Source organism: Acanthochromis polyacanthus, chromosome 13 (assembly GCF_021347895.1).
Source record: "Acanthochromis polyacanthus isolate Apoly-LR-REF ecotype Palm Island chromosome 13, KAUST_Apoly_ChrSc, whole genome shotgun sequence".
Taxonomy (NCBI): Eukaryota; Metazoa; Chordata; class Actinopteri; family Pomacentridae; genus Acanthochromis; species Acanthochromis polyacanthus.
This window is the reverse complement of record NC_067125.1, coordinates 1,653,870-1,670,055: the sequence shown is the minus strand read 5'-3', so window position 1 is coordinate 1,670,055 and position 16,186 is coordinate 1,653,870. Positions and strand designations below refer to the sequence as shown.

The window sequence follows — 16,186 nt, the reverse complement described above, 5'->3', positions numbered from 1 at the left end:
ACAATCTATTTATCATTTTGGTCAAATTTTAAACCATTTTGGAGTAATTTTATGTAATTTTGAACCAATTGTAAGTCATTTTGGACCATTTTTTTTGTCATTTTGGGCACATTTCAAACCATTTTGGACCAATTTTAAGTAATTTTGGATGTTTTGTGTCAGTCCTGCTGCTGCAGATCCTGGCTAGGGCTCCCCCTTCCCCCTCCCTTCTATTTTTTCCTTTTTAGGTATGCTGGGTTTGGAGGTGGGCTGCACAGTGCAGTAGTGGTTAGCACTTTCACCTTGCAGCAAGAAGATCCCCGGTTCAAATCCCAGCCTGGTCCTGGGATCTTTCTGCATGGAGTTTGCATGTTCTCTCTGTGCATGCGTGGGTTTTCTCCGGGTACTCCGGCTTCCTCCCACAGTCCAAAAACATGCTGAGGTTAATTGGTTACTCTAAACTGCCCGTAGGTGTGAATGTGAGTGTGATTGTGTGTCTGTATATGTAGCCCTGTGACAGACTGGTGACCTGTCCAGGGTGTCCCCTGCCTTCACCCAAGTCAGCTGGGATAGACTCCAGCACCCCCATGACCCTAATGAGGATAAATAAGTGAGGACAAAAAAGAGAATGGATGGATGGATGGATGGATGGATGGATGGATGGATGGATGGATGGATGGATGGGTTTGGAGGTTGTGGCGTCAGGTGATATCCGCAATCAGCAATCTGCAGAAGCACAGGCAGCCAGACCGAGCCAATCACCATTCCACTCTACTGCCATATAACCAGACGCCATTCACTACTCGATGCCGGATCATTGTATGAGCCAGTCAGTCCTCAGCTCTTTTCATTCAGCCTCTCCTGCTGAAGGAGCTTCAGTAACCTCTGTCTTTTCCAGTTTGGACTGCTGCCTGTCCAAGTACAATTTGTTCCTGGCCACCTGGATCAAACAAGCTCGTGTGGATTCTCCATTCACCACCTCCAACCCCAGCTTTCCCCCTCAGACGGTCACCCAGCTCACCTACTGCTCCTCTCCCACACACCTGCTGCTCCAGCCTCCAGCCTTCAGCCACAAAGCCCCAGCCTCTGCCCCTCCGCTGTCTGCCCTCGTCTGGTCCCAGTCCAAGCATGTACAGACTTACATTGTTCACTGAATTGTAGAATTGTTCTGCCAAGTAATTAGAATAGAGTTTTGGCAGCCTTTTTTGTTCGTGTTTTGACTGAGTAATCTCTGTGGTTGACTTTCAGCATTTCTGGTCGAGTGAAGCCACACTTCGGTGAATGTGTTTTTGTAATCCAACCACGTTAGAATCCTGAGTATTTAGCTCTGATCTCTAGTAGTGCCCAGGCCAGTTTTGTGAGTGTAGGCACTCTTTTGTGAATCTATTTTTGCAGCCCAGCCACCTTTATGGTTCTAGCCTCTTCTAGTTCGAATTACTCTTTGGATGAGTTCTTGTTAGTGAAACTACATTTCTGTAGTTTTTTTGTTTTGTTTTTTTGCGTCCCTGTCCAGGTGGTACCTGCAGTGGGTTCATTTCTAAGTTGAGTATTTCTTCTTTGAGTCCTCCCACCTGGAGTGGCAGTATTGAGTTTATTGACCTTCTTTGTTCCTCGAGGATTTTTCTGGTAACATATTCCGGGACTGTTTCTGTAAATACCTTCTCTGTGAATAAACTGCTCCAGTCTGTCTCTTTCCTGTGCCTGAGCCTCCAAAAATCGTAACATTTTGTCGTTTCGGATCATTTTTGAGTTGTTTCATCACATCTGAGGATATTAAACATGAACTAAAGTTTACTTTAACAGCAGAGACAATATTTATGACGGCAGCCTTCAGTTTATAACGACTTCTAGAACTCCGGAATCACTGAAACACACAAATCTTTGTCACAATAAAAAAACAATCTTGTATTTTAGTCCTTGGATTCATTAAAGCTCTTCTTGTTTATCTTTGACTCCTCTGGACAGAACTGGTTCAGTTCCACTACATTTGTTGTTTTTCTGTCTTGGTTCTTCAGGTTCTTGATGGGTCTAAGTCAGGACATTGGGAAGACGAGTCTGGAACCTTCATTCTGTCCTGATGGAACCATTTCTTTACCACATCTGATGTGTGTTTGGACTCATTGTCTGGTTGAAACATCCAACTGTGTCCAAGATCTGTGTACAAGATCTACAGAACTCAGATTCACCACAGCAGAACAGAACAGAACTTAACAGAACAGGATTAAATTAGATCTATACTTTTATTTATTCTGTTATTTTCTGTATTCTGTACAGGAAGTAAAGTAAAACTCAATAAATAAATGTGTTTTAAGTATGGATGGGTCACATTTTGGTGCTGCACAAAACATCGTCCTGCCGTTTCAAATCCTCCTCCGTTCTCTGCTCAGGACGCTCAGGGTCCACCGAGGAGGAGGAGAGTGAGGAAGATGAAGAGATGCTGAGGTCATCGGGGTCAGATTGGTCGGAGGGTGTCGGCACAGCGTTGAAGGTGATGAAGCCAATAAGGATGATGACCAGAGAGACCAGGTAGAGTCCAGAGAACTGACAGAGAACAGCTTCAGATTACTGCAGTACCTCACAGAATACTACTAGTAATTCTACCAACAATACTACTACTAATACTACTAATACTGAAGAACAACTCCAGACTTTCAGCTTTAATTAGAGGGTATTTACATCCAAACCAGGAGAATGGTGGAGGAACTACAACAAATTTAAGATGAACCCATGTGAGCCATGATACTACCTCCCCCATGCTTCACTGATGAGGCCATGATACTACCTCCTCCATGCTTCACTGATGAGGCCGTGATACTACCTCCACCATGCTTCACTGATGAGGCCATGATACTACCTCCCCCATGCTTCACTGATGAGGCCATGACACTACCTCCTCCATGCTTCACTGATGAGGCCACGATACTACCTCCGCCATGCTTCACTGATGAGGCCACGATACTACCTCCGCCATGCTTCACTGATGAGGCCATGATACTACCTCCCCCATGCTTCACTGATGAGGCCATGATACTACCTCCACCATGCTTCACTGATGAGGCCACGATACTACCTCCGCCATGCTTCACTGATGAGGCCACGATACTACCTCCTCCATGCTTCACTGATGAGGCCACGACACTACCTCCACCATGCTTCACTGATGCGGCCATGATACTACCTCCACCATGCTTCACTGATGAGGCCATGATACTACCTCCTCCATGCTTCACTGATGAGGCCATGATACTACCTCCACCATGCTTCACTGATGAGGCCATGATACTACCTCCTCCATGCTTCACTGATGAGGCCATGATACTACCTCCTCCATGCTTCACTGATGAGGCCATGATACTACCTCCACCATGCTTCACTGATGAGGCCATGATACTACCTCCACCATGCTTCACTGATGAGGCCATGACACTACCTCCTCCATGCTTCACTGATGAGGCCATGATACTACCTCCACCATGCTTCACTGATGAGGCCACGATACTACCTCCGCCATGCTTCACTGATGAGGCCACGATACTACCTCCCCCATGCTTCACTGATGAGGCCATGACACTACCTCCACCATGCTTCACTGATGAGGCCATGACACTACCTCCTCCATGCTTCACTGATGAGGCCATGACACTACCTCCACCATGCTTCACTGATGAGGCCATGATACTACCTCCACCATGCTTCACTGATGAGGCCATGACACTACCTCCTCCATGCTTCACTGATGAGGCCACGATACTACCTCCACCATGCTTCACTGATGAGGCCACGATACTACCTCCGCCATGCTTCACTGATGAGGCCATGATACTACCTCCCCCATGCTTCACTGATGAGGCCATGATACTACCTCCTCCATGCTTCACTGATGAGGCCATGATACTACCTCCCCCATGCTTCACTGATGAGGCCATGATACTACCTCCTCCATGCTTCACTGATGAGGCCATGATACTACCTCCTCCATGCTTCACTGATGAGGCCATGATACTACCTCCACCATGCTTCACTGATGCGGCCATGATACTACCTCCACCATGCTTCACTGATGCGGCCATGATACTACCTCCACCATGCTTCACTGATGAGGCCATGATACTACCTCCACCGTGCTTCACTGATGAGGCCATGATACTACCTCCCCCATGCTTCACTGATGAGGCCATGATACTACCTCCACCATGCTTCACTGATGAGGCCATGATACTACCTCCACCATGCTTCACTGATGAGGCCATGATACTACCTCCACCATTTTGGACCCAAATATTCAAATTAAAGCTAAAAGTCTGAACTTAACAACTGTCTGGATTGTTTCATCTAAATCCATTGTGGTGTACAGAGCCCACAGAATGAAAACTGAGTCATCGTCCAGATATTAATAATCCTGACTGTATGTCATCTCAGCATAGAAAGGTACAGACCTGATGAATGACCAATCAGTGATGGTTTACTTGTTCAGGTGAACTTTATGAAGTACAGCTGAGTCAAACTTTAACTTTCTCATTAACCATTAGCTCAGCAGGTCACAGTGACCCACTGGATTATCTGCCATAACTACTGCCAACAGTCCAACACTGTCTGCAACTTATCAATGTTTGACTGAGTCAAATCAAAAGAATTCCATATTAGTGAGACAAACCCTGAGCCTTATTCACTGCCTCCTCCTCATTGTGTGGTATGAATGCCTCTGGTTAAAGGCAGAGGAACTTAATCTGTTTGAGTTCTTTAATGTTACCAGCACATGTAGAGTACTATCAGTGTATAATGTGGACTCACGCTGTACTGGAAGAGGAAGATTCCACAGAAGAGGCTGAACAGGTCGGCGGTGAGCAGCGACAGGTTAACAGAGGTGGCGCTGCTGAGCTTCATCACGATGGGCATGAAGCTGTACAGAGCGAACATACAGAGAGCAAAGGAGGCAAACAGGAGCCCTGAAAACACAACAGATCACAACATATCACCTCGCATCACTTTATAGCACTTATCACTTTATATCACTCTTTTATCAATCTACAGCACCTTGTATCAATGTGAAAAGAAGACAAACATTCATCTGTTGCAAAACCAGTTTCTTATTTAGCACCATTTTTCTATAAGTAATTGGAGAAAGTTCTAGAGTAGACCTACCGACAACTGGAGAAAGTTCTAGAGCAGATCTACCGACAACTGGAGAAAGTTCTAGAGTAGACCTACCGACACCTGGAGAAAGTTCTAGAGCAGACCTACCAACAACTGGAGAAAGTTCTAGAGTAGACCTACCGACAGCTGGAGAAAGTTCTAGAGTAGACCTACTGACAACTGGAGAAAGTTCTAGAGTAGACCTACCGACAACTGGAGAAAGTTCTAGAGTAGACCTACTGACAACTGAAGAAAGTTCTAGAGTAGACCTACTGACAGCTGGACATAGTTCTGGCGTAGATCTACCGACAACTTGAGAAAGTTCTAGAGTAGACCTACTGACAACTGGAGAAAGTTCTAGAGTAGATTTGCCAACAGCTGGACATAGTTCTAGCGCAGACCTACCGACAACTGGAGAAAGTTCTAGAGTAGACCTACCAACAGCTGGACACAGTTCTAGCGTAGACCTACCGACAACTGGAGAAAGTTCTAGAGTAGACCTACCAACAGCTGGACATAGTTCTAGCGTAGACCTACCGACAACTGGAGAAAGTTCTAGAGTAGACCTACCGACAATTGGAGAAAGTTCTAGAGCAGACCTACCGACAACTGTCCAGTTGTCGGTAGGTCTACTCTAGAACTTTCTCCGGGGACGTTCTCCTCTTTGGACTTCAAGGACCTGGAACTCTGGAGATATTCTCAGCACGAAGGTAGAACTCTGATCATTAATAAAGAACCATCTGTTTCTGAGGAGGTTCTGGTTGGTTCAGATTGGGTTGGTTTAATCTGATCCAGTATTAATGTATAAACTGAATGAAAACAGCGTCTCTGTTTGAACACTCACCGACTCTCCAGCTCCACTGGATCTCAGCGACCTGGTTCCTCTCCAGAACCACCCTGGACAGACAGAACAGCTGCAGGTTAGTGATGAAGTGGACCAAGCCTTCACGTTAATCTAAAGTTCTTACATCTGCACGGCACTGATGATGGCACCGAACAGTCCAATCATCCCCAAGAACTCGACCCGGGTGCGTCTCTTCACTGTGTACTCCTGACAGACATTAGATACAGCGTAGAGCGTCGCACTGAGCAGAACCAGACCATCCCCCAGCAGCAGGTTAGAGGCTGAACAGAACCAGAACCAGACCGTCACCTAGCAGCAGGTTAGAGGTTGAACAGAACCAGAACCAGAACATCTGACCAACAAACAGTCAGGAACTCCCAATGAGTTCACCTCCATAAAAACACTAAATGACAATTTAGGTTAAAGTGACAGACTGAGTGAACAATTAAATCAAAAAATGTACTCTGAAGAAATCTGTAAAAACATCTATAAAATAAAATGAAAAAATCTGGAAGAAATCTGAAAAACATCTGTCAAACAATTTGTCAAAAAATCTGCAGAACATCTGTAAAAAAACATCTGTAGAAAATCTATAAAACAAAAAAATCTGGAAAAATGTTTTTTGCAAAAGTCCCCCAAAAATCTGTTAAGAAAATCTGTAAAAACAAAAGCAAAAAACAGTAAAACATGAGTAAAACAACTGTAAAAAATGTTTTTAAAAAGTAAAATATATGTAAAAAATCTGTTAAAAATCTGGAAAATGTCTTTTTGAAAAATCTCTGAAAAAAATCAGTTAAATCTGTAAAAAACTATGAAAAAATCTGGAAGAAATCTGAAAAAAAAATTATCAAACAGCATGTCAAAAATCTGCAAAAGATCTGTAAAAAGGAAACATCTGTATTAAAAAATCAGTAGAAAATCTGGAGTCTATCCCAGCTGACTGGAGCGAAGGCAGGGGACACCCTGGACAGGTCACCAGTCTGTCACAGGGCTACATACACAGACACACAATCACACTCACATTCACACCTACGGACAATTTAGAGTAACCAATTAACCTCAGCATGTTTTTGGACTGTGGGAGGAAGCCGGAGTACCCGGAGAAAACCCACGCATGCACAGGGAGAACATGCAAACTCCATGCAGAAAGATCCCAGGCCGGGATTTGAACCGGGGATCTTCTTGCTGCAAGGCAAAACCACTACCCACTGTGCAGCCCTACTTCAATATAAACTCAACAAAATTATAAACGCAACACTTTTGTTTTTGCTCCCATTTTTTATGAGATGAACTCAAAGATCTAAAACTTTTTCCACATACACCATGTGGCATTGTGCTGTGATTAAACTGCACCTTTCAGAGTGTCCTTTTATTGTGGGCAGTCTAAGGCACACCTGTGCACTAATCATGGTGTCTAATCAGCATCCTGATATGGAACACCTGTGAGCTGGGATGGATTATCTCAGCAAAGGAGAAGTGCTCACTATCACACATTTAGACAGATTTGTGAACAATATTTGAGAGAAATGGTGATATTGTGTATGTGGAAAAAGTTTTAGATCTTTGAGTTCATCCATCTCATAAAAAATGGGAGCAAAAACAAAAGTGTTGCGTTTATATTTATGTTGAATGTCGTAACAATAATTATAATTTCATTATCAGTTCATTTAGAAACTGTAAAACTGATATTTTCAAGTCAGATTACTGTTTATATAAAAATAGGTTTTTGTTGTGGATGTTGTTTACAGTTGGTTCCTTTTTAATGTGTTCTGGTCTCTGGATCTTCTCCAGTTTAACCCTGAGATGTTTCCTGGTTCTTACTGGATCTTCTCCAGTTTAACCCTGAGATTCTTACTGGATCCTTGGTCCCGTCCAGACAGAAGATCTGCTCCAACCATCGCTCCAACTCCCAGTAGGCAGATCACCACCGACACGTAGTGGATTGGGCGGTACTGGGTCTTCAGAACCCACCAGGACAGAACCATGAGGACCGGGATCACGAAGCAGTCCAGTAGCTGAGGAGGAGGAGAAGACAAAGATCAGGGTGGTGTACTGGTGTATAAACTCACCTGGACACTGGTCAGGGTGGTGTACTGGTGTATAAACTCACCTGGACACTGGTCAGGGTGGTGTACTGGTAGGCCTTCACCACGGTGTAGTTTGCCTCCACGTCCACCAGGCCCAGCAGGAGGTATCTCCACCAGCTCCTCCTGAGAACCTGTAAGATATTTCCATCTCCTGCATTTTAAAGGAAACGTCTCAGCTTCAGTCATTAACAATGAATAATTAATAATCAGTCATTATTAATCAATTATTCACAATAAATACAACATTAATTTTCATTATTTCGGTGATGACACCCAGCTCCTGGTTCACCTCAAACCTCCTAAAACTGAACAGACTAAACAGAGATTCTTCTAATAAGAACCAAATCAACACTTTCCCTCACCACTGACAGCTCCTCACTTTCTCCTCCCCTCAGGTTCAGAGTCTGGTTGTCATTCTTGATTCCTCACTTTCCTTCTAATCTTGCATCAATAGCATCACCTGGTCTACATATTTCAATTTCCCTCCCTCACCCCTATCCTACCTCCATACCACCTCCATACCATCTCCATCCTACCTCCAAACCATCTCCATAGCACCTCCATCCCACCTCCATACCATCTCCATACCACCTCCATCCCACCTCCATACCATTTCCATCCTACCTCCAAACCACCTCCATCCTACCTCCATACCATCTCCATCCTACCTCCAAACCAACTCCATACCACCTCCATATCACCTCCATCCTACCTCCATACCACCTCCATATCACCTCCATACCACCTCCATCCTACCTCCATACCACCTCTATCCTACCTCCAAACCATCTCCATACCACCTCCATCCCACCTCCATACCAACTCCATACCACCTCCATCCCACCTCCATATCAACTCCATACCACCTCCATCCTACCTCCATACCACCTCCATACCACCTCCATCCTACCTCCATACCACCTCCATCCCACTTCCATCCTACCTCGATACCACCTCCATCCTACCTCCATACCACCTCCATATCACCTCCATCTTACCTCCATACCACCTCCATATCACCTCCATACCACTTCCATCCTACCTTCATCCTACCTCGATACCACCTCCATCCCACTTCCATCCTACCTCCATACCACCTCCATCCTACCTCCATACCACCTCCATATCACCTCCATTCTACCTCCATATCACCTCCATCCTACCTCCATACCACCTCCATATCACCTCCATCCTACCTCCATACCACCTCCATATCACCTCCATACCACCTCCATCCTACCTCCATACCACCTCTATCCTACCTCCAAACCATCTCCATACCACCTCCGTCCCACCTCCATACCAACTCCATACCACCTCCATCCCACCTCCATATCAACTCCATACCACCTCCATCCTACCTCCATACCACCTCCATACCACCTCCATCCTACCTCCATACCACCTCCATCCCACTTCCATCCTACCTCGATACCACCTCCATCCTACCTCCATACCACCTCCATATCACCTCCATCTTACCTCCATACCACCTCCATATCACCTCCATACCACTTCCATCCTACCTCCATCCGACCTCCATACCACCTCCATCCTACCTCCATCCTACCTCCATACCACCTCCATCCTACCTCCATACCACCTCCATATCACCTCCATCCTACCTCCATATCACCTCCATCCTACCTCCATACCACCTCCATATCACCTCCATCCTACCTCCATACCACCTCCATATCACCTCCATCCTACCTCCATACCACCTCCATACCACCTCCATCCTACCTCCATACCACCTCCATCCCACTTCCATCCTACCTCCATATCACCTTCATCCTACCTCCATCACCTTCATCCTACCTCCATACCACCTCCATATCACCTCCATCCTACCTCCATATCACCTCCATCCTACCTCCATACCACCTCCATATCACCTCCATCCTACCTCCATACCACCTCCATATCACCTCCATCCTACCTCCATACCACCTCCATACCACCTCCATCCTACCTCCATACCGCCTCCATCCCACTTCCATCCTACCTCCATATCACCTCCATACCACCTCCATCCTACCTCCATACCACCTCCATCCTACCTCCATACCACCTCCATACCACCTCCATCCTACCTCCATACCAACTCCATATCACCTCCATCCTACCTCCATACCACCTCCATCCCACTTCCATCCTACCTCCATATCACCTTCATCCTACCTCCATCACCTTCATCCTACCTCCATACCACCTCCATCCTACCTCCATCCGACCTAGAATAGAATACCATAGAATTCAAAATCCTCCTGTATGCATTCAGGACCATCCACAACCTCTCCTCTCCCTATCCGTCTGATCTCCTTCAAATCTCCTCCTCCACCCGCTCTCTCAGATTCTCTTCCTCCATCCTCCTCAGCACCATGAGCAACCTTCAGGGCTTTCAGCGTCTGCTCACAAACTCTGGGACTCACTCCCACTGGACATCCAAAATATTGACTCTCTGTCTCTCTTCAAATCCAAACTCAAAGCTCATCAGTTCAACACTATTTATTCTCTCTAGCTGCCTCTTCAAGTATGTTTTTATCTTTAAGTATGTTTTTATCTTTATGTCTGGTTTTATCTTGTAAAGAAAGGCGCTTACATATAAAGTATTATTATTATTATTATTGTTATTGTTGTTGTTAGTTAATAATCAATAATCAACAATCATTAATGAATCAATAATGATCTGTTCACTAATAATCATTAATAATCAATTAGAACCACTTCTAGTTTCTAGTTCTGGTTCTAGTGGTTCTAGTGGTTCTGGTTCTAGTGGTTCTAGTGGTTCCAGTGGTTGTGGTGGTTCTGGTGGGTCCGATGGGTCTAATGGTTGCAGTGGTTCTAGTAGTTCTGATTCCAGTGGTTGTAGTAGTTGTAGTGGTTCTGGTTCTAGTAGTTCTAGCGGTTCTAGCGGCTCTAGTGGTTCTGGTTCTAGCGGTTCCAGCAGTTCTAGTGGTTCTGGTTCTAGTGGTTCTAGTGGTTTCAGTGGTTCTGATTCCAGTGTTTGTAGTAGTTGTAGTGTTCTAGTGGTTCTGGTTCTAGTGGTTCTAGCGTCCTGGTACCTGCAGTGCAGAGCATGGTTCCGCTGTAGACCAGCAGCAGCAGCAGGTAGTGGATGAAGCTCTGCAGCATGGGGGTGTTCACCTGGAAGGAGGCCAGGAACTGGGAGGAGACGGCGGTTCCACAGATCAGAACCGCCAGACCCTGACCCATAGCCAGGGTCCGAACCAGACGCCTGGAACAGAACCGGGTCTGGTTAATGAACCAACAGATGTAAGACTCAGACTGGACAGGATTGGTTCTAGTTCTGAACCAACATGACATCACTTCCTGTCCACATCGATCCAGTCAATGACGTAAATATACCTAGACCGCTCACTGGCCGCTGAGAGGTGGCAAATAGGAGCTGACTTCCGGTAGTGGCAAGACGTGGTGTCAGATTCGAGCGTCAGCACGGAATGTGACTTTGTGTTTCGTGATTTACCAAGGTACAGTAAACTTCTGTGTTGGAATCAAGTCACAATGCTTGAAATACGTTGAGAACACCAGACCAGGAGGCCCTAGACCAGCACTGGCTGGGTTTTTCAGTGACTGCAGCTGAGGAGACTCCTCATAAAAAGGTAAGATCGGTCCAATTTCATTATCACATCCATGCGTATATGCCTTAGAAGAGCCTGTATTGAGTCCATATTGACCAATTTGGAACCTTTAAAAACCTTTATTTTGACATTATGAACCTCAAAAAAAAACTCTATTTGCAGTACTCAAGGCTGAGGCTTGTGAATTTTCCATCCCTCTTTACACTAAAACATAATTTGGAATTTTTGACTACTGCATGTGCTGCTTTTCAAAGTCCAACTAAATTATTAGAATTGGAGGAAAATTGTTTAAAAAACTAATTTTCTTATTTGGCATTTGTTCGAATATTTTCTAGAGCCCATGTAAGTGAAACACTAATGCTGCAGAAAGTATGAAATATTTGTTATTGACACAATCACTGCAGCAGCATTCAGCACTCATTATTGTGTGGTGGTCTCTGTTGTAGGCAGAACATGTGAAGAGGCTAAATTTGAAGGATATTGGAATGGAGGCTCTGTGTTTGCTATTATACGAGTGTGATTGCCGTAGAAACATGCCTTGTGCTTTGTTTTTATCTTTTTCAGTCAGTTGGTGTGATGAAACAACACAAAGCGTGTCATCAAATAGGCCAGAACTAGTCATCAAACACTGAAACAGTACTGTTTGAAAGGATATCAAAGGGCGTGCCATTGCTTGTCTGTGAGGGCTAAACAACGCTGTGATTGCCGTGAAAACGTGCCTAGGACAGAGATTTTATTGTCTGCTAACAGTAAAAGCCGTAACATAACACATTTTGTCCCATCAGTGATGACAAGCAGGCCTTGAAGTTGGTGTATCCACACAGGATCAAACAGCGCACCACAGCTTCTTGCCACTACCGGAAGTCAGCGCCACTTGGCCATGACGCCGCTGTTGTCCGCCAACCAGTGAGCAGTCTAGGTATATTTACGTCATTGGATCCAGTATAGAGTGACTCCAGTGTTCTGGAGGAGCAGTGAGGGATGATGGGAGATGTTGCTCTGCCTCCTACAGACCAACAGGAGAACTGATCAGCTGATTCTCTACAGGAACTTTAAAAAGATGGTCCATAATGCCAGAAAATGACTTCAGAACGACATGAAATTTGTCCTAAATGAATCAGAATTCACCCAAAATGACTCAAAAATGATCCAAACTGACTGATGATTTGCAGAAAGACACAAAATTACTCCACAAGACTTCAAGAATGATAGAAAATGACTCAAAATTTGTGTAAAACGACTCGAAAATGATCCAAAATTACAGGAAATTAGTTGAAAATGAAATGAGAATTAAACTAAATTGCTTGAAAAGATCCAATTTCAATGATCCAATTGAATCTGGACTATCTTCAGACTGAGATACCTGGATGGATTTAAACTGATCTGGGGTCAGTTTCTACCAGAACTCAGATGTTTCTCCTCCTAAATGTCATGGTTCTACACCTCACACCTCCCCTCCTCCACAGGGCCCCACACTCACAACCAGCACACAGCCCCCCTGCCCCAGCTTGTCCCTATCAACATCCCAGGTGAAGAGAGAACTGAGCAGACTGAAGATCAGGAAGGCTACGGGTCCAGATGGCATCAGCTCCAGGCTCCTCAAGTCCTGCGCAGATCAGCTGAGCAGGATTGTGGAACATATTTTCAACCTGAGCCTGAAGCTGGGGAGAGTACCACAGCTGTGGAAGACATCCTGTGGGGTACCAGTGCCGAAGATATCGCACCCCAAGGACCTCAACCACTTCAGGCCGGTGGTACTAACATCCCACCTGATGAAGACCCTGGAGAGGTTGGTCCTTTGTCATCTGCGACCCCTGGTGAGCTCATTATTGGACCCGCTGCAGTTTGCCTACCAGCCCGGCATCGGGGTTGATGATGCAGTGATCTACCTCCTGCACAGATGTCTCTCTCACCTGGAGAAGACGAAGAGCACTGTGAGAATCATGTTGTATGATTTCTCCAATGCCTTCAACACCATCAAGCCTACGCTTCTGGGGGACAAGCTGGAGCAGACAGGAGTGGACTCTCACCTCACAATGCTGCTGGATTACCTCACCAACCGGCCACAGTTTGTGAGAGCAGGGGACTGTGTGTCTGACACTGTGGTCTGCTGTATGGGGGCCCACAGGGGACTGTTTGTCTGACACTGTGGTCTGCTGTATGGGGGCCCACAGGGGACTGTTTGTCTGACACTGTGGTCTGCTGTATGGGGGCCCACAGAGGACTGTTTGTCCGACACTGTGGTCTGCTGTATGGGGGCCCACAGAGGACTGTTTGTCTGACACTGTGGTCTGCTGTATGGGGGCCCACAGGGGACTGTTTGTCTGACACTGTGGTCTGCTGTATGGGGGCCCACAGAGGACTGTTTGTCCGACACTGTGGTCTGCTGTATGGGGGCCCACAGGGGACTGTTTGTCTGACACTGTGGTCTGCTGTATGGGGGCCCACAGAGGACTGTTTGTCCGACACTGTGGTCTGCTGTATGGGGGCCCACAGAGGACTGTTTGTCCGACACTGTGGTCTGCTGTATGGGGGCCCACAGAGGACTGTTTGTCTGACACTGTGGTCTGCTGTATGGGGGCCCACAGGGGACTGTTTGTCTGACACTGTGGTCTGCTGTATGGGGGCCCACAGGGGACTGTTTGTCTGACACTGTGGTCTGCAGTACGGGGGCCCACAGGGGACTGTCCTTGCCCCCTTTCTTTTCATCCTCTACACTGCAGACTTCTCCCATCACACCACAAACTGCCACCTTCAGAAGTTCTCTGACGACTCTGCCATCGTCGGCCTCATCACAGACGGAGATGAGGAGGAGTACAGAGAACTTAACCAGGACTTTGTGGACTGGTTCCTGATGAACAGCCTCCAGATCAATGCGGTGAAAACAAAGGAACTGGTGGTGGACTTTAGCAGGAACAGACACACTTCTCCTACACCAGTGAACATCCAGGGAACGGACATTGAGATTGTGGACTCCTACAGGTACCTGGGTGTTCACTGAACAAGAACCTGGACTGGACTACTAACACCAGCGCACTTTACAAGAAAGGTCAGAGCAGACTCCACTGCTCAGAAAACTGAGGTCCTTCGGGGTGCAGGGAGCACTTCTGAAGACCTTTTATGACTCTGTGACTTTTCACACCTCCGCTGCAGCTGCAGCCTCTCTGTCTCCCTCCCTGTCTCTGTGTCTGATCCACACTGGAGCTGCTGTGAAGTGCCTTTTTTGAGTTCTTTATGAGTTTTTGGAGTGAAAATAATGTGAAAACGAACATTTACCATTTTTGCCCAGGGTGTACAGAGGGTGTCCAAAATTGACAGCGCCTGGCCATATTAGTACAAAAACATGTGTGAAACACTCATTTCTTGTAGTATTGCGCTGAAATTTTGTCCTGAACTATGTAAGACCCCAGGCTGTTGCTTTTTTGTGTTTTCAAGCTGTCACAGTGCTGCCACACTGATTTTCAGGTGTTTTATTAGGGAAAAAATTTAGGCAAAAATAAAATTCATCCTAATTCAGTGTGTTCCAACATAAAATACTCTGTTTCAGTAGCACCTAGAGTAATTCTGACTGCACTGGGTGAAAATTCAGGTTGTCTGCTTTCAAAGGAGACCCCAACCATGCCTGTACTCCAAACAGTTCAAGAACAGCATTCAATTTACTTTCTGTACATCTTCAGTAGAAATTTCAGGCGAAAATTGACTACAGTGTAAGGGGTTAATAAAGGTTTAATCTATCTATCTATCTATCTATCCATCCATCCATCCATCCATCCATCTATCCATCTATCTGCTGGACTGATGAAGTTCTGAAAAAGTCCATTAAAAGTGATAAATCTGGACCCTCCTCTATGAACTCTAGAAATATTCCCAGTCTGAAGGTAGAACTCTGATCATTGATGAAGAACCAGGTGTTTAGGAGGTAAACCGTCTGTCCTTCTGACGGTCTCTCTGGTCACTCACCAAGTAAAAACCTCCTTCGGTCTGAAGCTCCTGATCTTCTGCAGGAATATTCTGCTCAGGTTCTGCTTCCTCTCCGAGTCCTCCATGTTTTCTCAGCTCTGATGCAGGAATCTGAGCTCCTCCGTTTCCCTCCTGAATGATTAACAGCTCCGAGGTCAAAGATTCCTCCAAGAGAGTCTGAGGGAATAAAGGCTGGAGAGAAGACATGGAGCTGACCTTTAAGGACCAGGAGCTTCACCAGAAACACACTGAAGAGCTGCTCTCTGATCCTCAGCTGAAGTTAATGAAACACAAACTAGTCTGTGTTTCACTGAGGACATGTTTCAGAGCAGGCAGGAGGTTAAACATTACTGTCAGAGTCAACAATGACACTTTAATCTGGAAAATTCAGGGTTTTCTGTCTGATTTAATCAGGAATATTCAGGTTTCTGTCTGATTTAATCAGGAATATTCAGGGTATTCTGTCTGATTTTGGAAGGAAATTATTTTTTTCTTTTTTAAATGCAGGAAGTAGAAAAACAGTCAGCTGTATATATACATATATGTATATATATATGTATATATATATATATATGTAT

General features: G+C 45.5%; 1 protein-coding gene across 1 annotated transcript; it reads right to left on the bottom strand.

Moving 5' to 3' along the window:
* Nucleotides 1-1,807: 1,807 nt before the first annotated feature.
* Nucleotides 1,808-15,910, bottom strand: LOC110968056 (solute carrier family 35 member F2-like). Its single transcript, XM_051957919.1, has 8 exons — nucleotides 15,609-15,910; nucleotides 11,112-11,284; nucleotides 8,067-8,194; nucleotides 7,812-7,971; nucleotides 6,081-6,237; nucleotides 5,957-6,009; nucleotides 4,771-4,925; nucleotides 1,808-2,520 (listed from the first exon to the last, which is right to left on the bottom strand). Exons 1-8 carry the CDS (start codon nucleotides 15,692-15,694, stop codon nucleotides 2,302-2,304), a joined length of 1,131 nt encoding a protein of 376 aa, XP_051813879.1. The 5' UTR covers nucleotides 15,695-15,910; the 3' UTR covers nucleotides 1,808-2,301.
* Between the last annotated feature and the right edge of the window lie 276 nt (nucleotides 15,911-16,186).